We start from the raw sequence: 24,626 nt of genomic DNA on the forward strand, positions 1-24,626 counted from the left end.
GTGGGAAGAAACGTCAATATGGAGGGGGTGGGCGGGGAAGAAACGTCAATATGGAGGGGGTGGGCGGGGAAGAAACGTCAATATGGTGGGGGTGGGAAGAAACGTCAATATGGAGGGGGTGGGAAGAAACGTCAATATGGAGGGGGTGGGAAGAAACGTCAATATGGAGGGGGTGGGAAGAAACGTCAATATGGAGGGGGTGGGAAGAAACGTCAATATGGAAGGGGTGGGCGGGGAAGAAACGTCAATATGGAGGGGGTGGGCGGGGAAGAAACGTCAATATGGAGGGGGTGGGAAGAAACGTCAATATGGAGGGGGTGGGAAGAAACGTCAATATGGAGGGGGTGGGAAGAAACGTCAATATGGAGGGGGTGGGAAGAAACGTCAATATGGAGAGGGTGGGAAGAAACGTCAATATGGAGGGGGTGGGAAGAAACGTCAATATGGAGGGGTTGGGCGGGGAAGAAACGTCAATATGGGGGGGGTGGGCGGGGAAGAAACGTCAATATGGAGGGGGTGGGGAAGAAACGTCAATATGGAGGGGGTGGGAAGAAACGTCAATATGGAGGGGGTGGGAAGAAACGTCAATATGGAGGGGGTGGGAAGAAACGTCAATATGGAGGGGGTGGGAAGAAACGTCAATATGGAGAGGGTGGGAAGAAACGTCAATATGGAGGGGGTGGGAAGAAACGTCAATATTGAGGGATTGGATGGGGTTGGGAAGAAACGTCAATATGTGGGGGTGGGAAAGAAACTAAGGAATGAAAGTCAAAAGGAGGATGAAAAGCAGAGCATTTGAAGGACTCCTCTTTTCCTCTCAGCAAAATATGACGGGATGACAGCAGCATGCAACACTGTAGGTCCCATTACAGAGAGGGAGACAGCACGTGTCACTGTAGACGTTCAGACTGTCTTACCTAGAGTATTGTGTTCCACAATAAGTGGCTGAAGAGGATCCCCGATTACTACAGCTTGTAGAGAACACATTCAATTAATGAGCTTTAGAGCCATTCTGAATGCGTCAATCAATTAATGAGCTTCAGATCCATTCTGAATGCGTCAATCAATTAATGAGCTTCAGATCCATTCTGAATGCGTCAATCAATTAATGAGCTTCAGATCCATTCTGAATACGTCAATCAATTAATGAGCTTCAGATCCATTCTGAATACGTCAATCAATTAATGAGCTTCAGATCCATTCTGAATGCATCAATCAATTAATGAGCTTCAGATCCATTCTGAATGCATCAATCAATTAATGAGCTTCAGATCCATTCTGAATGCGTCAATCAATTAATGAGCTTCAGATCCATTCTGAATGCGTCAATCAATTAATGAGCTTCAGATCCATTCTGAATACGTCAATCAATTAATGAGCTTCAGATCCATTCTGAATGCATCAATCAATTAATGAGCTTCAGATCCATTCTGAATGCATCAATCAATTAATGAGCTTCAGATCCATTCTGAATGCGTCAATCAATTAATGAGCTTCAGATCCATTCTGAATGCGTCAATCAATTAATGAGCTTCAGATCCATTCTGAATACGTCAATCAATTAATGAGCTTCAGATCCATTCTGAATGCATCAATCAATTAATGAGCTTCAGATCCATTCTGAATGCATCAATCAATTAATGAGCTTCAGATCCATTCTGAATGCGTCATCATATGCCACCGTTCTTCTTTGGAGGTATGATACATCTATTTTTAGTACTTTGCTTTAACATGATGTGAGGCGGTAGCGTTGGAATTGATGTGGTTCATTACACAATATACTGTGGAAGAACACGACTGGTTGCTCGCCATTATGTCCTCCCCGGCGATGGGATTTAGCCAGCCAGATTTGAGTGTGAAATACCAGATGTTTTGCCTTGATACATTTCACAAAGAATGCAACCCGTCCAACTGATTGGATACGTTTGGTAAAAACACTTGAATGACAATGCGTCGGGATGCATACAAAAACACAACCTCTGCTTAACTTAAAAACCAAATTAAAGAAGGCTGGGCTATATTTGCCAGGCTTTGTCCTGAAAAACACACGCGTCATGTCGCATTTGGTGCATAAAGCCTTGTGAGGGACTGCATCATTGACAGGCTGGTGTTTGAAGGGCGGTCTGTCTGGCAGCGTTACATACGCGTGGCGCTACAATAGCAGCCTAACCAGGGGCAAGCTGCTTCTTTAAATGGATTACTGTCAGTCACGTTAGCACCCGCGCTAATGTGTCAAATCTGCTGCACCAGGGCGAGAACACACCACCCTACACACACAATCACACGCTCCTCATTCCTCCTCCTCACCTCCTGTGCCAAGGAAAGCATTTACCCAGTGCTGTAGAGAAAGATGCCCTGTGGCCTCCTAAACCCAGCGTTACCCCAGAGTCAAAGCACTTTCTTTCTGTCAACTGTTTCACTGAGGACAGAGCCATCAACACTCCAGAAAAAAGATGACTGAGTGACTGAGTGAGAGCATCTCTCCTCTATTTCTGGCCCAGATCCCTTGTTTCTCTCCTGGAATGTTCAGCTCTATCCACCCCCCAGCGGAGGTATCACATTACTGCTTCTCCTTCTGCTCTATCCGTCCCCCAGCGGAGGTATCACATTACTGCTTCTCCTTCAGCTCTATCCACCCCCCAGCGGAGGTATCACATTACTGCTTCTCCTTCAGCTCTATCCACCCCCCAGGGGAGGTATCACATTACTGCTACTCCTTCAGCTCTATCCACCCCCCAGGGGAGGTATCACATTACTGCTTCTCCTTCAGCTCTATCCACCCCCCAGCGGAGGTATCACATTACTGCTTCTCCTTCAGCTCTATCCGTCCCCCAGGGGAGGTATCACATTACTGCTTCTCCTTCAGCTCTATCCGTCCCCCAGGGGAGGTATCACATTACTGCTTCTCCTTCAGCTCTATCCACCCCCCAGCGGAGGTATCACATTACTGCTTCTCCTTCAGCTCTACCCGACCCCCAGGGGAGGTATCACATTACTGCTTCTCCTTCAGCTCTATCCACCCCCCAGCGGAGGTATCACATTACTGCTTCTCCTTCAGCTCTATCCACCCCCCAGGGGAGGTATCACATTACTGCTTCTCCTTCAGCTCTATCCGTCCCCCAGGGGAGGTATCACATTACTGCTTCTCCTTCAGCTCTATCCGTCCCCCAGGGGAGGTATCACATTACTGCTTCTCCTTCAGCTCTATCCACCCCCCAGGGGAGGTATCACATTACTGCTTCTCCTTCAGCTCTATCCGTCCCCCAGGGGAGGTATCACATTACTGCTTCTCCTTCAGCTCTATCCACCCCCCAGCGGAGGTATCACATTACTGCTTCTCCTTCAGCTCTATCCACCCCCCAGCGGAGGTATCACATTACTGCTTCTCCTTCAGCTCTATCCGTCCCCCAGGGGAGGTATCACATTACTGCCTCTCCTTCAGCTCTATCCGTCCCCCAGGGGAGGTATCACATTACTGCTTCTCCTTCAGCTCTATCCGTCCCCCAGGGGAGGTATCACATTACTGCTTCTCCCCTCTTAGGCGAGTAACCCCTTTTTAAATGAATTCACAGAGGAAGCGTTTTGTGTGGTGCGGTGTTGTGACAAAGTTTCCTGCGCTTGTCGTTTTTCCAGTGTACACGGACAGGAAACGCGGTGATGAGCCTCCTCAACAAGATACCCTGAAATTTAAGTGAAATTGAATCTGTGCCGCTTGGCCTCATTTGTGTAGTCCTAATCCTACTTTATGGCAGAGGGGATGTTTTTATTTTTTTTATTTCACCTTCATTTAACCAGGTAAGCTAGTTGAGAACAAGTTCTCATTCACAACTTGACCTTGCCAAGATAAAGCAAAGCAGTGCGACACAAGCAACAACACAGTTAAACATGGAATAAACAAGCGTACAGTCAATAACACAATAGAAATAAAAGAAAGTCTATATATAGTGTATGCAAATGGCATGAGGAGGTAAGGCAATAAATAGGCCATAGTAGCGAAGTAATTCCAATTTAGCAAATTAACACTGGAGTAATAGATGAGCAGATGATGTGCAAGTAGAAATACTGGTGTGCAAAAGAGCAGAAAAGTAAATAAAAACAAAATGGAGATGAGGTAGGTAGATTGAGTGAGCTATTTACAGCTGCAGGGATCGGTTAGCTGCTCAGATAGCTGACGTTTAAAGTCAGTGAGAGAAATATAAGTTTCCAGCTTCAGCGATTTTTTTGCAATTCGTTCCAGTCATTGGCAGCAGAGAACTGGAAGGAAAGGCGGCCAAATAAGGTGTTGGCTTTGGGGATGACCAGTGAGATATACATGCTGGAGCGAGTGCTACGGGTGGGTATTGTTATCGTGACCAGTGAGCTGAGATAAGGTGGAGCTTTACCTAGCATAGACTTATAGATGACCTGGAGCCAGTGGGTCTGGCAACGAACATGTAGCGAAGGCCAGCCGACTAGAGCATACAGGTCGCAGTGGTGGGTGGTATATGGGGCTTTGGTGACAAAACGGATGGCACTGTGATGGACTGCATCCAGTTTGCTGAGTAGAGTGTTGGAAGCTATTTTGTAAATGACATTGCCGAAGTCAAGGATTGGTAGGATAGTCAGTTTTACGAGGGTATGTTTGGCAGCGTGAGTGAAGGAGGCTTTGTTGCGAAATAGGAAGAAAAAAATCTAGATTTAATTTTGGATTTGAGATGTTTAATTTTATCGATGGCAGTTATGATATCGTTTAGTACCTTGAGCGTGGCTGAGGTGCACCCGTGACCAGCTCGGAAACCGGATTGCACAGCGGAGAAGGTACAGTGGGATTCGAAATGATCAGTGATCTGTTTATTATCTTGGCTTTCGAAGACATTAGAAAGGCAGGGTAGGATGGATATAGGTCTATAACAGTTTGGGTCTAGAGTGTCACCCCCTTTGAAGAGGGGGATGACCGCGTCACCTTTCCAATCTTTAGGGATCTCGGACGATACGACAGAGAGGTTGAACAGACTGGTAATAGGGGTTGCAACAATTTTGGAGGTTAATTTTAGGAAGAGAGGGTCCAGATTGTCTAGCCCAGCTGATTTGTACGGGTCCAGGTTTTGCAGCTCTTTCAGAACATATGCTATCTGGATTTAGGTGAAGGAGAAGCTGGGGAGGCTTGGGCAAGTAGCTGCGGGGGGTGCGGAGCTGTTGGCCAGGGTTGGGGTAGCCTGGAGGAAAGCATGGCCAGCCGTAGAGAAATGCTTATTGAAATTCTAGATTATCGTGGATTTATCGGTGGTGACCGTGTTACCTAGCCTCAGTGCAGTGGGCAGCTGGGAGGAGGTCCTCTTATTCTCCATGGACTTTAGTGTCCCAAAACTTTTTGGAGTTAGAGCTACTGGATGCAAATTTCTGTTTGAAAAAGTTAGCCTTTGCTTTCCTGACTGACTGCGTGTATTGGTTCCTGACTTCCCTGAAAAGTTGCATATCGCTGGGACTATTCGATGCTAGTGCAGTCCACCACAGGATATTTTTGTGCTAGTCGAGGGCAGTCAAGTCTGGAGTGAACCAAGGGCTGTCTGTTCTTAGTTCTACATTTTTTGAAAGGGGCATGCTTATTTAAGATGGTGAGGAAAGCACTTTTAAAGAACGACCAGGCATCCTCGACTGACGGGATGAGGTCAATATCCTTCCAGGATACCCGGGCCAGGTCGATTAGAAAGGCCTGCTCGCAGAAGTGTTTTAGGGAGCGTTTGACAGTGATGAGGGGTGGTTGTTTGACCGCGGAACCATAGCGGATGCAGGCAATGAGGCAGTGATCGCTGAGATCCTGATTGAAAACAGAGGTGTATTTGGAGGACATGTTGGTCAGGATGATATCTATGAGTGCCATGTTTACGGATTTAGGGTTGTACCTGGTAGGTTCCTTGATAATTTGTGTGAGATTGAGTGCATCTATCTTAGATTGTAGGACTGCCGGGGGGTGAAGCATATCCCAGTTTAGGTCACCTAACAGAACGAACTCTGTAGATAAATGGGGGGCAATCAATTCACATATGGTGTCCAGGGCACAGCTGGGAGCTGAGGGGGGTCTATAACAAGCGGCAACAGTGAGAAACTTATTTCTGGAGAGATTAATTTTTTTAATTAGAAGCTCGAACTGTTTGGGCATAGACCTGGATAGTATGACAGAGCTTTGCAAGCTATCTCTGGAGTAGATTGCAACTCATCCCCTTTGGAAGTTCTATCTTGACAGAAAATGTTCTTGTTGGGTATGGAAATCTCAGAATTTTTGGTGGCCTTCCTAAGCCAGGATTCAGACACGGCAAGGACATCAGGGTTGGTGGAGTGTGCTAAAACAGTGAGTAAAACAAAAAAAGTCAACAAATGAGAGTGCCTGGGGACACGCAGGGCCTTGGTTAACCTCCACATCACCCGAGGAACAGCGGAGGAGTAGGATGATGGTACGGCTAAAGGCTATCAAAACTGGTTGTCTAGTGCGTTGGGGACAGAATAAAAGGAACAGATTTTTGGTATGGTAGAATAGCTTCAGGGCATAATGTACAGACGGGTATCGTGGGGTGCGGGTACAGTGGAGGTAAGCCCAGGCACCGAATGATGAGAGGTTGCATCTCTGGACATGATAGTTATGCTGGGTGAGGTCACCGCATGTGTGGGAGGTGGGACAAAGGAGGTATCTGAGGCATGTTGAGTGGGACTAGGGGCACCGCGGTAAACTAAAACAATGATAACTATCCTAAACAACAGTGTACAAGGCATATTGACATTTGCGAGAGACATAAAGCGAGGCACAAAGCAATCACAGGTGTTGATTGGGAGAGCTAGCTAAGACAATAATGGGTAAGACAACAGCTAATCGGGTAAGACAACAACAGCTAATCAGCTAAGACAACAACAGTTAAAATGGCGATGAATGGGCATAGACGTCGATTAACAGATAAACAAAAAATTAACAAAATGGAGTTCCATGATTATTGAACAGTCCAGCAGGCATCAGCTATGTAGCCAAGTGATCATAGGGTCCAGTGAACAGCAATAGATGGAACAGGGAAGCCGCTGGGTAGTCGTTACTACGCTAGCACGCGGGAGACACGGCGTTTAAAGTTAGCAGGCCGGGGTAAGTAGAAGCGTCTGCTCCGAAGTCCGGCAAAGGCCGGTTGAGGGTACAGCGGATGGCGTTACGTCGGCGGACCAGTTGTGGTGGTACGGCGGGGCGCGTGTCGCCAAAGTGTCCGGCCAGGTGGCGAAAGAGGTATTGTAGTTGTAGTAATTTCATTTGCTAGCCGGGAGATGTGCCTGGCTCGTGGCTAACTGGTGCTAGCTTCGAAGAAGTGGCGTTAGCCATTCGGTAGCAGCGATGATCCGATGCAAAGGTCCAGAGCTTACGGCAAGGATCCGGTGGAGTAGTGGATTCTAGCCGTGTTGGGGTAGAGTCCGGGAGGCATCGGCTGTGTAGCCAAGTGATCACAGAGAGTTGCGCCTGGCTCAGGGCTAGCTTCGGTACTGGGTCACTTGATGGCAGCTAGCTAGCTGTGATGATCAGGAGTAGTGGTCCAGGGTTTACGGCAGGAATCCGGTGTTGTAGTGGAGAAAACAGTTCAATACTGGCAGGCTGGTGTATGTGCAGAAGGTAAAGGCCGCTAGCAGTAGCTAACAATGACTAAATAGCTAGTAGCTAATTAGCTGGTTAGCTTCTGATGGAGATTCTTGGCTATAAGGTCTAAAAATAGCGGATCCGTGTCACATTGGGTGAGACGGGCTACCGGAAGGTATATTTAATTTAAAAATGGAAAAGAGATTGAAAATAAATTGAAATATATACAAAAAAGACTAAAAATACAAAAAAGTACACGAGAGGACGACAAACCACGTCTGGACTGCTACGCTATCTTGGAAATAGGTGGATAAATAAGGGAGCGGGGCGATAGCTGGAGGCTACAGGGGGAGTGCTGCTGATGCTGAGAAAAAGACCACACCACACTAGTCCCTCTCTTCTTCTCACCTTTCCTTCCCTCATCATAGTTTTCCCCTCCCCTTCTCTTTCCACATTAAAAATACATCTAGATAGGTCCCGGGTCACTATTGAGTCCATGCCAACGAGGAGGTTGTGTGTAATTGGTCTAGCATCACGTTGGGGCGCCACTCTGAAACGGAGCTTGCAGCACAAGGACCCCTAATTGGTGTCAGCTGAGGTTGCCCGACTGAAACAAGATCGAGTTTAGATTTTTTGTCTCTAATGCCTTTTTCTCTCTCATGCTCGCTCTCTCTCATGCTCGCTCTCTCTCATGCTCGCTCTCTCTCATGCTCGCTCTCGCTCTCTCTCACTCGCTCTCTCTCTCACTCGCTCTCTCTCACTCGCTCTCTCTCACTCGCTCTCTCTCACTCGCTCTCTCTCACTCGCTCTCTCTCACTCGCTCTCTCTCACTCGCTCTCTCCCATGCTCGCTCTCTCCCATGCTCGCTCTCTCTCATGCTCGCTCTCTCTCTTGCTTGCTCTCTCTCATGCTTGCTCTCTCTCATGCTCGCTCTCTCTCTTGCTCGCTCTCTCTCATGCTCGCTCGCTCATAGCTTACCAGTCTCTCTAAGTACACGGTCACATGTCTCTCCCTGAATTTATAATGACTCTGAGAATGTTCAGTCTCTTAGCTGTCTCACCTTTGCGATTGGTTCCGAAACGGCTCCTGACTATGTAGTTGTTCTCCACGTGTTAGTTCTTGGTTTTCTCTGTCCTGAGTGGAATGGATGAGAGGTTGTTGACTGTGTCTCCAGGCCATGTGGAGGAGGAGGAGGGAAGGCACACCCTGTCTGGGGGTGAGTTACATCACCTTCGGGAGGCGACAATCCTCCTGACCTCTCCCCCAAACCTCCCTGACACTCCTGGACAAGTGAAGGCTAATTAGCCACTAAAGACCGTTCCCCAGCCCAAACTAATTTGAATTCCTCTCAAAGGTTTTGCTCTTTTCCCTGGGTAGCTACCGAGTGGACAGTTAACGCCACTTCTCCTTCTTTAAGTATCCTCATTGATTGTTGTGTATTGAATGTCGGAGAGTTAATTGAATGCTAAAAAGGACTATAACTACTATGGGATCTTTCCTAACTCCAAAGTAGGCTGTCTTTTTAGTTTTCAGTTGGTGTCTCTGTAGTTTAGTAGCTCGCTGTAAAGCTAAGGCCAGAGGAGACGGAGGCAAAAACCAATATGAAACCCGCAGTGAGATCATGGAGACACAGTTTTGCCATCAGCATTTTCCATCTCGCCTGAAGGAAAAATGATTATACTCATAACCTACCAATGCCTCATTTTAAATATGCAGCACTTCAATATGTATTTTTCACTATGATAAACCTGATGGTTATCCAATAAAGACTGGAGAAATAGAGGAGTTGCAGCCATTTTGTGCTGGAGTGATGCACATTTTTCTAGATTTTCTACCATTTATCTGGACATTTACCAGTACCCAGGGCACACCAGGAGAGAAAAATATTTAATTAAGTTGTATTGTTTTTCTCAAATTGATATCTAGACGTTGCAGGTAGCCTTGGAGCAGCCATTTGTGCTGAGTTGTCTATTATTTATTGAAGATGCATCGTTCTTCTCCGGTTCCAGCCCCCGAGCATCTGCTTTTCTCTCTACACTGGCTGTGCCCAGAAAGCAAATGCATTTTTCATCCCGGTAATTTGCAGAGAAAATATCAACTTTTGACCTGTTGTCTGGTGGTAAACAGAATAGTGCTCTATCATAGCATTATCATAAATAGGCTCTTACTGCAAACACTGTTTATTGGTTTATTCCCCTTGTTCCGTTCAGTGCTATAGAAAGTATTTCCCTCATTGGCATTAGAATACAAATTAGGTTTCACCTACTATTTCTTAGCCTGTATTTTCTCCTGGAGGGATTAATTATTCCTATACTGTTAGCCTGGTTGAACAAGACTGAATGCTACTGTACACACACTGCATAGCGTTCAATCTGGTTTAGCCAGGCTAGAATGTACTGTATCTTCACAGGGAAATCTGTTGGTTACACCTCTAATAGGTAAGAACAATGGGAGGCATCTGTCCCAGAGGCACAGTCACCTGGGATAGGGAGGGAGGGAGGGAGGGAGGGAGGGAGGGAGGGAGGGAGGGAGGGAGGGAGGGAGGGAGGGAGGGAGGGAGGGAGGGATAAATCACAGCAATGACAGCCTCTTAAAGTAATGGCTGGCCTTTAAGAAGGCCCTAAATCTGAGACTAAATGTTCTCCTCACCTTTTCCTTCCCCCTCCTCCTCATCTCCAACTCTCCCACCCAGTTCCCCTCCTCCTCCTCCTCCTCCTCCTCCTCCTCCTCCTCCTCCTCCTCCTCCTCCTCATCTCCAACTCTCCAACCCAGTTCCCCTCCTCCTCCTCCTCCCCCTCCTCCTCATCTCCAACTCTCCCACCCAGTTCCCCTCCTCCTCCTCCTCCTCCTCCTCCTCCTCCTCCTCCTCCTCCTCCTCCTCCTCCTCCTCCTCATCTCTCACTCTCCCACCCAGCTCCTCCTCCTCTCCCACTCTCCCACCCAACTCCTCCCCCTCCTCTCCCACTCTCCCAACCAGCTCCTCTCCTCCTCCTCTCCCAACCAGCTCCTCTCCCCCTCCTCTCCCAACCAGCTCTTCTCCTCCTCATCTCCCACTCTCCCAACCAGCTCCTCTCCCACTCTCCCAACCAGCTGCTCTCCTCCTCCTCTCCCACTCTCCCACCCAGCTCCTCCTCCTCCTCCTCCTCTCCCACTCTCCCACCCAGCTCCTCCTCCTCCTCCTCTCCCACTCTCCCACCCAACTCCTCCCCTCCTCTCCCACTCTCCCAACCAGCTCCTCTCCTCCTCATCTCCCAACCAGCACCTCTCCTCTCCTCCTCTCCCAACCAGCTCCTCTCCTCTCCTCCTCTCCCAACCAGCTCCTCTCCTCCCCCTCTCCCAACCAGCCCCTCTCCTCCTCCTCTCCCAACCAGCTCCTCTCCTCCTCATCTCCCACTCTACCAACCAGCTCCTCTCCTCCTCCTCCTCATCTCCCAACCAGCTGCTCTCCTCCTCCTCTCCTCCTCTCCCAACCAGCTCCTCTCCTCCTCCTCTCCCACTCTCCCAACCAGCTGCTCTCCTCCTCCTCTCCCAACCAGCTCCTCTCCTCCTCCTCCTCATCTCCCAACCAGCTCCTCTCCTCCTCCTCTCCCACTCTCCCAACCAGCTGCTCTCCTCCTCATCTCCCACTCTCCCAACCAGCTGCTCTCCTCCTCATCTCCCACTCTCCCAACCAGCTGCTCTCCTCCTCCTCTCCCACTCTCCCACCCAGCTCCTCTCCTCCTCCTCCTCATCTCCCACTCTCCCACCCAGCTCCTCTCCTCCTCCTCCTCATCTCCCACTCTCCCACCCAGCTCCTCTCCTCCTCCTCCTCATCTCCCACTCTCCCACCCAGCTCCTCTCCTCCTCCTCCTCATCTCCCACTCTCCCACCCAGCTCCTCTCCTCCTCCTCCTCATCTCCCACTCTCCCACCCACCTCCTCTCCTCCTCCTCCTCATCTCCCACTCTCCCACCCAGCTCCTCTCCTCCTCAACGGCATGCTCCTCCTCTACTCTCTCTGTCTCTCTCTCTGTCTCTCTCTCTGTCTCTCTCTCTGTCTCTCTCTCTGTGTCTCTCTCTCTGTGTCTCTCACTCTGTGTGTCTCTCTCTCTGTCTCTCTCTCTGTCTCTGTGTCTCGCTCTCTCTCTCTCTCTCTCTGTGTCTCTCTGTCTCTCTCTCTATGCCCTGCCCTTTGTTCCATGCCACATGGGTTCGTAATTAGTCCTCATATTTCTCGCCGGCCTCTTCGCCATCCTAATTTGTTTTACACCAGATTTTATTGCTAAATGGCGCCACACGGTGAGGCTTCACGGAGGGGGGTAGAGGGGAAGTTAGTGATTATTATCTACCAGTGAAAGGGTAGAGGGGAAGTTAGTGATTACTATCTACCAGTGAAAGGTAGAGGGGAAGTTAGTGATTACTATCTACCAGTGAAAGGTAGAGGGGAAGTTAGTGATTACTATCTACCAGTGAAAGGGTAGAGGGGAAGTTAGTGATTACTATCTTCCAGTGAAAGGTAGAGGGGAAGTTAGTGATTACTATCTACCAGTGAAAGGGTAGAGGGGAAGTTAGTGATTACTATCTACCAGTGAAAGGTAGAGGGGAAGTTAGTGATTACTATCTACCAGTGAAAGGGTAGAGGGGAAGTTAGTGATTACTATCTACCAGTGAAAGGGTAGAGGGGAAGTTAGTGATTACTATCTACCAGTGAAAGGGTAGAGGGGAAGTTAGTGATTACTATCTACCAGTGAAAGGGTAGAGGGGAAGTTAGTGATTACTATCTACCAGTGAAAGGGTAGAGGGGAAGTTAGTGATTACTATCTACCAGTGAAAGGTAGAGGGGAAGTTAGTGATTACTATCTACCAGTGAAAGGTAGAGGGGAAGTTAGTGATTACTATCTACCAGTGAAAGGTAGAGGGGAAGTTAGTGATTACTATCTACCAGTGAAAGGGTAGAGGGGAAGTTAGTGATTACTATCTACCAGTGAAAGGTAGAGGGGAAGTTAGTGATTACTATCTACCAGTGAAAGGGTAGAGGGGAAGTTAGTGATTACTATCTACCAGTGAAAGGGTAGAGGGGAAGTTAGTGATTACTATCTACCAGTGAAAGGGTAGAGGGGAAGTTAGTGATTACTATCTACCAGTGAAAGGGTAGAGGGGAAGTTAGTGATTACTATCTACCAGTGAAAGGGTAGAGGGGAAGTTAGTGATTACTATCTACCAGTGAAAGGTAGAGGGGAAGTTAGTGATTACTATCTACCAGTGAAAGGTAGAGGGGAAGTTAGTGATTACTATCTACCAGTGAAAGGGTAGAGGGGAAGTTAGTGATTACTATCTACCAGTGAAAGGTAGAGGGGAAGTTAGTGATTACTATCTACCAGTGAAGGGTAGAAGGGAAGTTATTTATGCTGGGGAAGTTCTTCTTGTCTGTAATGAGTTAAATAGCTGAAAGAGCACCGAGAGACTTGCGTGTTCACAGGGACCCGATATTTCCCAGCAGTTTATGACAGATCTAATCTCCAATGGATGTGTGGAGCTGGGGGGAAATTGAATTGGCAAATATCGAATAGGGCTGACAAACTGTATCATTTCTAAGTCAAACATATTGTTTCTGGGTTTTACACTGGTGTGGGCGGTCTTGAATTTTGATTATGAAGAGGAGTCAGGAGTCGGGAGCTTTCTTGGTTCCTGTTTGAAAATGTATCTCTCATGGAGATTCTGCTGAGGTGAAAGCAGATGGTTTACTTCTTGGAAAGGTTGTAGGTCAGTTGAATTTGTCTTACGTTGTCTTTGCACCTCACTACCCTTGAGTTCCACTTGGCTGTGCATTAGTAAAGGCGTACGAATGCTTCCCTGTCTAAACACTTTAGAAGAGTTTGTGCATGTATTATGATTACATTTTGATGTTTTTGTTCATTTTGGACTTCGTTAAGGCATTTTTGGGTTGTTCTGGGACACAATATTTTTTTATTGGGGAAAGCCAGTCTACGCCCCTTCGTAGGGGGGATTCTTCAGTAAAGTCTTTGTTGTCATTCAACGAGAGACGACTCGTTTTCATGCAATTTTTTTCATTTAATGATACTGCACAAAACACCTTGTTTAGATGTAAAATTGCGTGACTAAGATCTCATTGGCAAAAACGGCAAAATCAATGACAGATTGAGTTGTCTTGGATTAATTCTGACTATTTGGAGGAAGTGTGTACTGGCTACGGCGTCTAACATGGACACACTGTACTATTGCCGCTTTTTTTCGTTTTTCAAGCAAATGCCTTTTAAGGAAGTATGTGAGCTCACTCGTCCGACTTCGTCTAGACGCTGAACTGAAGAACACCTCGTCCGACTTCGTCTAGACGCTGAACTGAAGAACACCTCGTCCGACTTCGTCTAGACGCTGAACTGAAGAACACCTCGTCCGACTTCGTCTAGACGCTGAACTGAAGAACACCTCGTCCGACTTCGTCTAGACGCTGAACTGAAGAACACCTCGTCCGACTTCGGCTAGACGCTGAACTGAAGAACACCTCGTCCGACTTCGGCTAGACGCTGAACTGAAGAACACCTCGTCCGACTTCGTCTAGACGCTGAACTGAAGAACACCTCGTCCGACTTCGTCTAGACGCTGAACTGAAGAACACCTCGTCCGACTTCGTCTAGACGCTGAACTGAAGAACACCTCGTCCGACTTCGGCTAGACGCTGAACTGAAGAACACCTCGTCCGACTTCGGCTAGACGCTGAACTGAAGAACACCTCGTCCGACTTCGTCTAGACGCTGAACTGAAGAACACCTCGTCCGACTTCGGCTAGACGCTGAACTGAAGAACACCTCGTCCGACTTCGGCTAGACGCTGAACTGAAGAACACCTCGTCCGACTTCGGCTAGACGCTGAACTGAAGAACACCTCGTCCGACTTCGGCTAGACGCTGAACTGAAGAACACCTCGTCCGACTTCGGCTAGACGCTGAACTGAAGAACACCTCGTCCGACTTCGGCTAGACGCTGAACTGAAGAACACCTCGTCCGACTTCGGCTAGACGCTGAACTGAAGAACACCTCGTCCGACTTCGGCTAGACGCTGAACTGAAGAACACCTCGTCCGACTTCGGCTAGACGCTGAACTGAAGAACACCTCGTCCGACTTCGGCTAGACGCTGAACTGAAGAACACCTCGTCCGACTTCGGCTAGACGCTGAACTGAAGAACACCTCGTCCGACTTCGGCTAGACGCTGAACTGAAGAACACCTTAACACTCACAACAAACGGCCTTAAATGTAGGATTCAGTTGTAGAAAGGCCTTAAAGTGACAAAAGTGTTCAGAGGAGATATGAAAAATACAGCAGATGCTCTCCTGTACACTAGACTAGAGCAACCAAGTAAAACCCGGGTTCATTATGTAATATTATAAACCACATGGTTGATTATGCAAAATTAGATGAGTTAAGATTGTTGATTTGGTTTTAATGATAGTTTGTGGCTGATAGTTTCAGATATCCTGATTAGCCTTAAGATTTTGTGATTAAATTAGCAGTTGTCACATTAACCTTCTTGGGTTCATTTATACATAACAATCTCAATTGAATAAAGGATCATTTTGAGCTAATTACAGCAATTATAATGTCGTTCTAATGTGGGAGTGTCACTGAGAGGACTGTTATCAAGCAGCAATATTCATTCTCATCTTTGATATTCATACCTGTCTTTAATAATGTTCAATAGTAGTCTTCAAAATTAATTTGCCTCAATGCAAACTCCCATATCGGTCTGTCTCTGTCTCTCTCTGTCTGTCTCTGTCTCTGTCTGTTTCTCTCTGTCTCTCTCTCTCTCTCTGTCTCTCTCTGTCTCTCTCTGTCTCTCTCTGTTTCTCTCTGTCTCTCTCTGTCTCTCTCTGTTCTCTTTCTCTCTCTCTGTTCTCTCTCTCTCTCTGTTCTCTCTCTCTCTCTGTCTCTCTCTCTCTCTCTGTCTCTCTCTCTCTCTGTTCTCTCTGTCTCTCTCTCTCTCTGTTCTCTCTCTCTCTCTCTCTGTTCTCTCTCTCTCTCTGTTCTCTCTCTCTCTCTGTCTCTCTGTCTCTCTCTGTCTGTCTCTGTCTCTCTCTGTTTCTCTCTCTCTGTTCTCTCTCTCTCTGTCTCTCTCTGTCTCTCTCTGTTCTCTCTCTCTCTCTCTCTCTCTGTTCTCTCTCTCTCTCTGTCTCTCTGTCTCTGTCTCTCGGTCTCTCTCTGTTCTCTGTCTCTGTCTCTCGATCTCTCTCTGTTCTCTCTCTCTCTCGGTCTCTCTCTGTTCTCTCTCTCTCTCGGTCTCTCTCTGTTCTCTCTCTCCCTCCCTCCTGCCATGCCACCCTGCCTGCCAATATTCCCATCTATAGCATTGGAAAAAGGCTATGGCTTTGGACTAGGGCCCACTTAATCCCCCACCCAATCCCTATCCAGTTCCTATTAATATTGCCTATTGCCTCTGCCGCTTCCCAAGGCTTTCTACCCAGGAAGCCTGGTTCAGGGTTGGTTGTTGATCTCTCTTCTTATAATACACTTAACTCCCAAGCCTGACATGGAATAGGGGGCTATCACGATAGTAGGAACCTTTTTCATGTCATTATTATTTGCGGCACACTTAGAGCGGTGCTCTAATCCCCAGCCGGCGTCAGGATTTCTAGCGCCTAATATCCTGGCAGAGAGCGACACAGAGAGAGTCGGGAATGCTTCTACAGTTCCCCCTATTTTATTTCCTGCCATTTTAAATCCCTCCACATAGATGAGATATTACCCACCTGACAGCTATCGCTATGACGTCTGTAAATGAGATGGCGCTCTACTTCTCGTGGCGGCGGGCTACGAGGCTGCAGGCTTTCATGACTTTATTAAAGCTGTCTGTTTCAGTCAGAGAGCGAGGAAAGGGTTGACTAGACACCCGGGTCAATACTAAATTGTCACCACCTCAGCCAACGTCCAGTGTGATAGTCTCTCTCATCCAATTGCTCTCAGATTAGCAAGTCTACATGCTTATTTATACGGGTAATTCATTCACTGCTCACCGCTTTAGTGAAGTAGGAGTTCTGCTTATGTTCAGTACAGTATCCTCAGATCCTCAAAGTTCTACAGCTGCACCATCGAGAGCATTTTGACTGGTTGCATCACCGCTTGATATGACATCTTCTTGGCATCCGACCGGAAAGTGCGACAGAGGGTAGTGTGTACGGCCCAGTACATCACCGGGGCCAAGCTTCCTGCCATTCAGGACCTCTATACCAGGCGGTGTCAAAGGCCCTAAAAATTGTCAGACTCTAGCCACCCAAGTCATAGACTGTTCAATCTGCTACCGCACGGCAAGCGGTACTGATGCACACAAGCTGAGGATTGTATGCTTTTAAAATAAAGGGTAGACTGCATGACTTGAAATCGCTGGTAGCTTGACAAGTGTATTCTGTCAAGATACACAAACTGTAACGCATCAGATATGCTTTCTGAAGAATTAGTGAAAATGTGTATCGGTCATTGGCAATTACTATTTCCTATGTTTCTCCGTCTAGCTCATTCATTTACAATGATGGGTTAAAATGCAACCCTAGGAACATGTAATATGCTGTGATATCTTTGATTCTTTCACATTTTAATTGATAAGTTGTTGAACGATCAAAAGAACTCTTTGCACAGTTCTCCTTGGTACACATAGTGGATGAACAAATGTTAACATCTCTCTCTGAATCAGAGCGGTGCGGCGGGCTGCCTTAATTAACATCCACGTCTTCGGCGCCCGGGGAACAGTGGGTTAACTGCCTTACTCAGGGGCAGAACGACAGCTTGGGGATTCGATCCAGCAACCTTTCGGTTACTGGCCCAACGCTCTAACCACTAGGCTACCTGCCGCCCCATTAGACTCCTGTTACACATTTCAAGTCCTATTATGATTCACTGACTCATGCTTCTTTCCAGCAAGCAGAGGAAGATGCAGCCGAAATATTGCAGAAATAAATTTGATTGAACGATTACTAGGTCTTCCTCTCCTGTCTCCCTGCAGTAAGTACCAGGTGGTGGTGGTGGAGGAAGAGCGCCCCCGGCGGGCGCGGAGGGCGGTAGAGATCCTGCGCTGCTACCCGGTGCCCATCCACTTCCAGAACACCACCGTGCTCAACTCCCAGTACTACTTCACAGCTGAGCTGCCCATGGGCGACATCAAGACCCCCGTACCCTTCTGCATCGGAGACAACCGCACCTACAACGGCTACTGGAACGCCCCCCTTCTCCCACACAAGAGCTACAGCGTCTACTACCAGGCCGTCAGCACGGCCAATGGGGTGAGTGAGCAGGGGGATGTTGGGGTGGGGATTGGCCGCCGGGACTTCATGTCAGTCATGACTCGTTCACACCCAATATAGGAGATTGAATGTGAAACTGATTGGAGACTTTTTACTGTGTCATGTTTTCTATGTCTTTACAAAAGCCCATTTTGAAGTCATTTCCTCATATTGTTAATATCCTATAATGCACCACTTACTCCAAATGATTCATTGTTTACAGGAAATGGCCCCTTATTTAAAAGGACATTCCTGTTGATGTGGCATTATGGATTGGTATTTGTGAGTGGGTTATTTCTATGTCGTCTTCCTATTGGCCCAACCCTGACTGCCAGTGTTACCATGCTACAGTCCAACCCACCTTACCTCTCATTTCCTGTCTCCTACCAACTCTGACACCCAAGACTTCTGCAGTGAAAACAGACAGTACAGCCTCAATCTCAACAGTCAGCTAGAGTCTATCTCATCACTGAGTTGAATCACTTCCCTGTTCACAGGGAACGGAGAGCAAGGCAAACTAGATGCAGAAAATTGTGATAAATGAACAGCCACAACAAGACTCTCCTTCAGGGCCTATTTGACAACCATTCCAGCGTCCTAATGGTCAATAACCCAGTATTACAACCCCATTAACCCTCTTCTCCTAACCACTCTAATGTACTGTCAGTGGGAGTACAGGCCAGCACACCAAGAGGCAAAACACAATTTTTATCAATGTCCTGCTGCTCGGATTGTATAAAAGTTCACCCATTCACAAATGCATTATTAACACTTTGGCTTAATTGATGTTTTTTTAAACACCTCCCCCTTTTCTAAATGCAAATAAATTAGCCCTAATGAAAAGCCCATCCTCCTCTCCTCAGCCTTCCTCCTCTCCTCAGCCTTCCTCCTCTCCTCAGCCTTCCTCCTCTCTTCTGCTGTCCTTCTCTCCTCCTCTCCTCAGCCTTCCTCCTCTCCTCAGCCTTCCTCCTCTCCTCAGCCTTCCTCCTCTCTTCTGCTGTCCTTCTCTCCTCCTCTCCTCAGCCTTCCTCCTCTCCTCAGCCTTCCTCCTCTCCTCAGCCTTCCTCCTCTCCTCAGCCTTCCTCCTCTCCTCAGCCTTCCTCCTCTCCTCAGCCTTCCTCCTCTCCTCAGCCTTCCTCCTCAGCCTTCCTCCTCTCCTCAGCCTTCCTCCTCTCCTCAGCCTTCCTCCTCTCCTCAGCCTTCCTCCTCTCCTCAGCCTTCCTCCTCAGCCTTCCTCCTCTCCTCAGCCTTCCTCCTCAGCCTTCCTCCTCTCTTCTGCTGTCCTCCTCTCTTCTGCTGTCCTCCTCTCTTCTGCTGTCCTCCCCTCCTCTGCTGTCCTTCTCTCCTCCGCTGTTCTCCCCTCCTCTGCTGTCCTCCCCTCCTCTGCTGTCCTCCCCTCCTCCGCTGTCCTCCCCTCCTCTGCTGTCCTTCTCTCCTCCGCTGTTCTCCCCTCCTCTGCTGTCCTTCTCTCCTCCGCTGTTCTCCCCTCCTCTGCTGTCCTTCTCTCCTCCGCTGTTCTCCCCTCTGCTGTCCTCCCCTCCTCTGCTGTCCTCCCCTCCTCCGCTGTCCTCCCCTCCTCTGCTGTCCTCCTCTCCTCTGCTGTCCTCCTCTCCTCTGCTGTCCTTCTCTCCTCCGCTGTTCTCCCCTCCTCTGCTGTCCTCCCCTCCTCTGCTGTCCTCCCCTCCTCTGCTGTCCTCCCCTCCTCTGCTGTCCTCCCCTCCTCTGCTGTCCTTCTCTGCTGTCCTCCCCTCCTCTGCTGTCCTTCTCTCCTCTGCTGTCCTTCTCTCCTCTGCTGTCCTTCTATCCTCTACTGTCCTCCCCTCCTCTGCTGTCCTCCCTTCCTCTCCTCCCCTCCTCTGCTGTCCTCCCCTCCTCTGCTGTCCTCCCCTCCTCTGCTGTCCTCCCCTCCTCTGCTGTCCTCCCCTCCTCTGCTGTCCTCCCCTCCTCTGTTGTCCTCCCCTCCTCTGCTGTCCTTCTATCCTCTACTGTCCTCCCCTCCTCTGCTGTCCTCCCTTCCTCTCCTCCCCTCCTCTGCTGTCCTCCCTTCCTCCGCTGTCCTCCCCTCCTCCGCTGTCCTCACCTCCTCTGCTGTCCTTCTCTCCTCCGCTGTCCTCCCCTCCTCTGCTGTCCTCCCTTCCTCTGCTGTCCTCCCCTCCTCTGCTGTCCTCCCCTCCTCTGCTGTCCTCCCCTCCCCTGCTGTCCTCCCCTCCCCTGCTGTCCTCCCCTCCTCTGCTGTCCTCCCTTCCTCTCCTCCCCTCCTCTGCTGTCCTCCCCTCCTCTCCTCCCCCCCTCTGCTGTCCTTCTCTCCTCCGCTGTCCTCCCTTCCTCTCCTCCCCCCCTCTGCTGTCCTCCCCTCCTCTGCTGTCCTCCCCTCCTCTGCTGTCCTCCCCTCCTCTGCTGTCCTCCCCTCCTCTGCTGTCCTCCCCTCCTCTGCTGTCCTCCCTTCCTCTGCTGTCCTCCCCTCCCCTGCTGTCCTCCCCTCCCCTGCTGTCCTCCCCTCCTCTGCTGTCCTCCCCTCCTTTGCTGTCCTCCCCTCCTCTGCTGTCCTTCTCTGCTGTCCTCCCCTCTGCTGTCCTTCTCTGCTGTCCTCCCCTCCTCTGCTGTACTCCCCTCCTCCGCCTGCTGTCCTCCCCTCCTCTGCTGTCCTCCCCTCCTCTGCTGTCCTCCCCTTCTCTGCTGTCCTCCCCTCCTCTGCTGTCCTCCCCTCCTCTGCTGTCCTCCCCTCCTCTGCTGTCCTCCCCTCCTCTGCTGTCCTCCCCTCCCCTGCTGTCCTTCTCTGCTGTCCTCCCCTCCTCTGCTGTACTCCCCTCCTCCGCCTGCTGTCCTCCCCTCCTCTGCTGTCCTCCCCTCCTCTGCTGTCCTCCCCTCCTCTGCTGTCCTCCCCTCCTCTGCTGTCCTCCCCTCCTCTGCTGTCCTCCCCTCCTCTGCTGTCCTCCCCTCCCCTGCTGTCCTTCTCTGCTGTCCTCCCCTCCTCTGCTGTCCTCCCCTCCTCCGCTGTCCTCTGCTCTCCTCCTCTCTTCTTCTCTCAAGCTCAGGCCATTCATTAGATAATTCATTGGAGAGAGACTAGCCAGGGGGGGCTAGAGTCGAGGGAGGTGGAGAGGGGGTTGAGATTAGGCTCGTCTCAGTTCTCTGGTCTCTCCTTCTAGTGTTGCCCCTCTAATGGAGGTCTGGGAGAAGAGAGGAGCAGGTTGTTTTCCTCCCCTCCTACTACTAATAGGGTGCTGTGGGGACAGTAGGGCAGAGCCTAGTGGTACAGCTGTGTTGTAGTGTATTTCGAGACAGTTTTCCCACAAAGAAGATCTGTGTGCCCTGTACTAAGGATTTCTCTTCTGAGAAGAAGAGGGGAGAAAGGGGGAGAGACTGAAAACAATATTTCTCATTCCCCTCAGTCCTCTACCCTCAGTTCAGAGCAGGGTGCCTCAAAGAAAGGCCCCCATACTCTGAGGCAGAGCGAAAACATTCAATACTAACCCCAGCAGTTAGACCTAAGTGGAAATATAGGTGTTCACATGTTTAGTTTAAGACAATAATTCTAATCCTAGATTCTAAGTGATCCAAATGATTCCAACTAAATTACTGGTAGCTATTCCAGCGACATGCCAGTATCTCGTTAAGTACTGGCAACGTGCCATATTGTAAATATCTGGCTCCATTGTCATCAAGCTGTCTTAGTAGAAACCAGTCTCTTCTCCTCTCCCCACCTGAGTCCCACAGACTCACAGCACCCCCCCGAGTTGTTTTAAATATTCAGCACACCCCACAGTTTAATCTGGCGTCTCCTCAATAATGCACCAAGCCACACAAGTGCATTTTGCTGTCATAAAGCACAGGGGGATTTAAGCATAAGCCCCAAGTCACTTTCTCCATTCCCCTGAATATTCATGTACCGTTGCTTTGCACCGTGTTTGTTTGTTCCACGTTTGTAAGACGAGCGAAGGCAAAGCCATTTCTGCCTCCTGCTTTTCCCCTCCTTGTTGTGGAAAACTTTTTCACTCTTTTTTTCAGTTTGTCTGTGAGAAGAAAGGATGGCTGTGCAGATCACATTTCACTCCACACTTCCTTCTGAGTGGCCTTTTCCTTTTCTTCTCTGTCGGTCTCTCTGTCGGTCTCTCTGTGTGTGTCTCTGTGTGTGTCTCTGTCTGTGTGTGTCTCTGTGTGTGTGTCTCTGTGTGTGTGTCTCTGTCTGTGTGTGTCTCTGTCTGTGTGTGTCTCTGTGTGTGTCTCTGTGTGTGTCTCTGTGTGTGTCTCTGTGTGTGTCTCTGTGTGTGTCTCTGTGTGTGTCTCTGTGTGTGTGTCTGTGTGTGTGTCTGTGTGTGTGTCTCTGTGTGTGTGTCTCTGTGTGTGTGTCTCTGTGTGTGTGTCTCTGTGTGTGTCTCTGTGTGTGTGTGTGTGTCTGTGTGTGTGTCTGTGTGTGTGTCTCTCTGTGTGTGGGTGTCTCTCTGTGTGTGTGTGTCTCTCTGTGTGTGTGTGTGTCTCTGTGTGTGTGTGTCTCTCTGTGTGTGTCTCTCTGTGTGTGTCTCTGTGTGTGTGTCTCTGTGTGTGTGTCTCTGTCTGTGTGTCTCTGTCTGTGTGTCTCTGTGTGTGTCTCTCTGTGTGTGTCTCTGTGTGTGTGTGTGTCTCTCTCTCTCTTTCTGTCTCTCACTCTGTGTCTCTCTCTCTCTTTCTGTCTCTCACTCTGTGTCTCTCTCTCTTTCTGTGTCTCTGTCTGCGTCTCTGTGTCTCTCTGCGTCTCTGTCTGTGTCTCTCTCTCTCTCTCTGTCTCTCTCTGTCTGTGTCTCTCTCTCGCTCAGTGTCTCTCTATCTCTTACAGTGTCTCGCTGTCTCTCTCTCTGTCTCTCTCTTTCTGTGTGTCTCTCTCTTTCTGTGTGTCTCTCTCTTTCTGTGTCTCTCTCTTTCTGTGTGTCTGCGTCTCTCTCTGCGTCTCTGTGTCTCTCTGCGTCTCTGTGTCTCTCTGCGTCTCTGTCTCTCTCTGCGTCTCTGTCTCTCTCTGCGTCTCTGTCTCTCTCTGCGTCTCTGTCTCTCTCTGCGTCTCTGTGTCTCTCTGCGTCTCTGTGTCTCTCTGCGTCTCTGTGTCTCTCTGCGTCTCTGTCTCTCTGCGTCTCTGTGTCTCTCTGCGTCTCTGTCTCTCTCTGCGTCTCTGTGTCTCTCTGCGTCTCTGTCTCTCTCTGCGTCTCTGTGTCTCTCTGTGTCTCTCTGCGTCTCTGTGTCTCTCTGCATCTCTGTGTCTCTGTCTCTCTCTGCGTCTCTGTGTCTCTCTGCGTCTCTGTCTCTCTCTGCGTCTCTCTGCGTCTCTGTGTCTCTCTTGCATCTCTGTCTCTCTCTATGCGTCTCTGTGTCTCTCTGCGTCTCTGTCTCTCTCTGCGTCTCTGTGTCTCTCTGCGTCTCTGTCTCTTGCATCTCTGTCTCTCTGTGTGTGTCTGTGTCTCTCTCTCTCTCTTACAGTGTCTGTCTGTCTGTCTGTCTCTCGCGCCTGCTCTCTCTCGCCTGCTCTCTCTCGCCCGCTCTCTCTCGCTCTCTCTCTCTCTCGCGCCCGCTCTCTCTCTCGCGCCCGCTCTCTCTCTCGCGCCCGCTCTCTCTCTCGCGCCCGCTCTCTCTCTCGCGCCCGCTCTCTCTCTCGCGCCCGCTCTCTCTCTCGCGCCCGCTCTCTCTCTCGCGCCCGCTCTCTCTCTCGCGCCCGCTCTCTCTCTCGCGCCCGCTCTCTCTCTCGCGCCCGCTCTCTCTCGCTCTCGCTCTCTCGCTCTCGCTCTCTCGCTCTCGCTCTTTCTCTCGCTCTCTCTCGCGCGCTCGCTCTCTCTCTCGCGCGCTCTCGCGCTCTCTCTCTTTCACTCTTGCGCTCGCTCTCTCTCTCGCGCTCGCTCTCTCTCTCGCGCTCGCTCTCTCTCTCGCTCTCTCTCTCGCACTCGCTCTCTCTCTCGCTCTCTCTCTTGCTCTCTCTCTCGCTCGCTCGATCTCTCTGCTCTCGCGCTCTCTCTGCGCTCTCTCTCTCTCGGACTCTCTCTCTCGGACTCTCTCTCTCTCTCGGACTCTCTATCTCGGACTCTCTCTCTCTCTCGGACTCTCTCTCGGACTCTCTCTGTCTCTGTCTCACTCTCTCTCTGTGTTTCTGTCTCTGTTTCTCTCTCTGTCTCTTTCTCTCTGTTTCTCTCTCTGTCTCTTTCTCTCTGTTTCTCTGTGTTTCTGTCTCTCTCTGTCTCTCTCTCTCTCTCTCTCTGTCTCTCTGTCTCTCTCTCTCTCTCTCTCTCTCTCTTTCTCTTTGTCTCTCTCTCTCTCTCTTTCTCTTTGTCTCTGTGTCTCTCTCTCTCTCTCTCTCTCTCTCTCTCTCTCTCTCTCTCTCTCTCTCTCTCTCAATTCAATTCAAGGGGCTTTATTGGCATGGGAAACATGTGTTAACATTGCCAAAGCAAGTGAGGTAGGTAATATACAAAAGTCAAATAAACAATAAAAATGAACAGTAAACATTACACATACAGAAGTTTCAAAACAATAAAGACATTACAAATGTCATATTATATATATGCAGTGTTGTAACAATGTACAAATGGTTAAAGCACACAAGTTAAAATAAATAAACATAAATATGGGTTGTATTTACAGTGGTGTTTGTTCTTCACTGGTTGCCCTTTTCTTGTGGCAACAGGTCACAAATCTTGCTGCTGTGATGGCACACTGTGGAATTTCACCCAGTAGATATGGGAGTTTATCAAAATTGGATTTGTTTTCGAATTCTTTGTGGATCTGTGTAATCTGAGGGAAATATGTCTCTCTAATATGGTCAT

General features: G+C 49.3%; 1 protein-coding gene across 8 annotated transcripts in view; it reads left to right on the forward strand.

Annotated features, from left to right (window-relative positions):
- LOC139583365 (receptor-type tyrosine-protein phosphatase mu-like) overlaps positions 1–24,626 on the forward strand; it is a 309,931-nt gene that overhangs the window by 191,290 nt on the left and 94,015 nt on the right. For all 8 annotated transcript variants that reach the window (XM_071414354.1, XM_071414355.1, XM_071414358.1 and 5 more), the window contains exon 12: positions 17,571–17,847. In XM_071414354.1, coding sequence (XP_071270455.1) covers positions 17,571–17,847 — 277 coding nt within the window. The remainder of the gene's footprint in view (positions 1–17,570; positions 17,848–24,626) is intronic.

Source organism: Salvelinus alpinus, chromosome 8 (assembly GCF_045679555.1).
Source record: "Salvelinus alpinus chromosome 8, SLU_Salpinus.1, whole genome shotgun sequence".
NCBI lineage: Eukaryota > Metazoa > Chordata > Actinopteri > Salmoniformes > Salmonidae > Salvelinus > Salvelinus alpinus.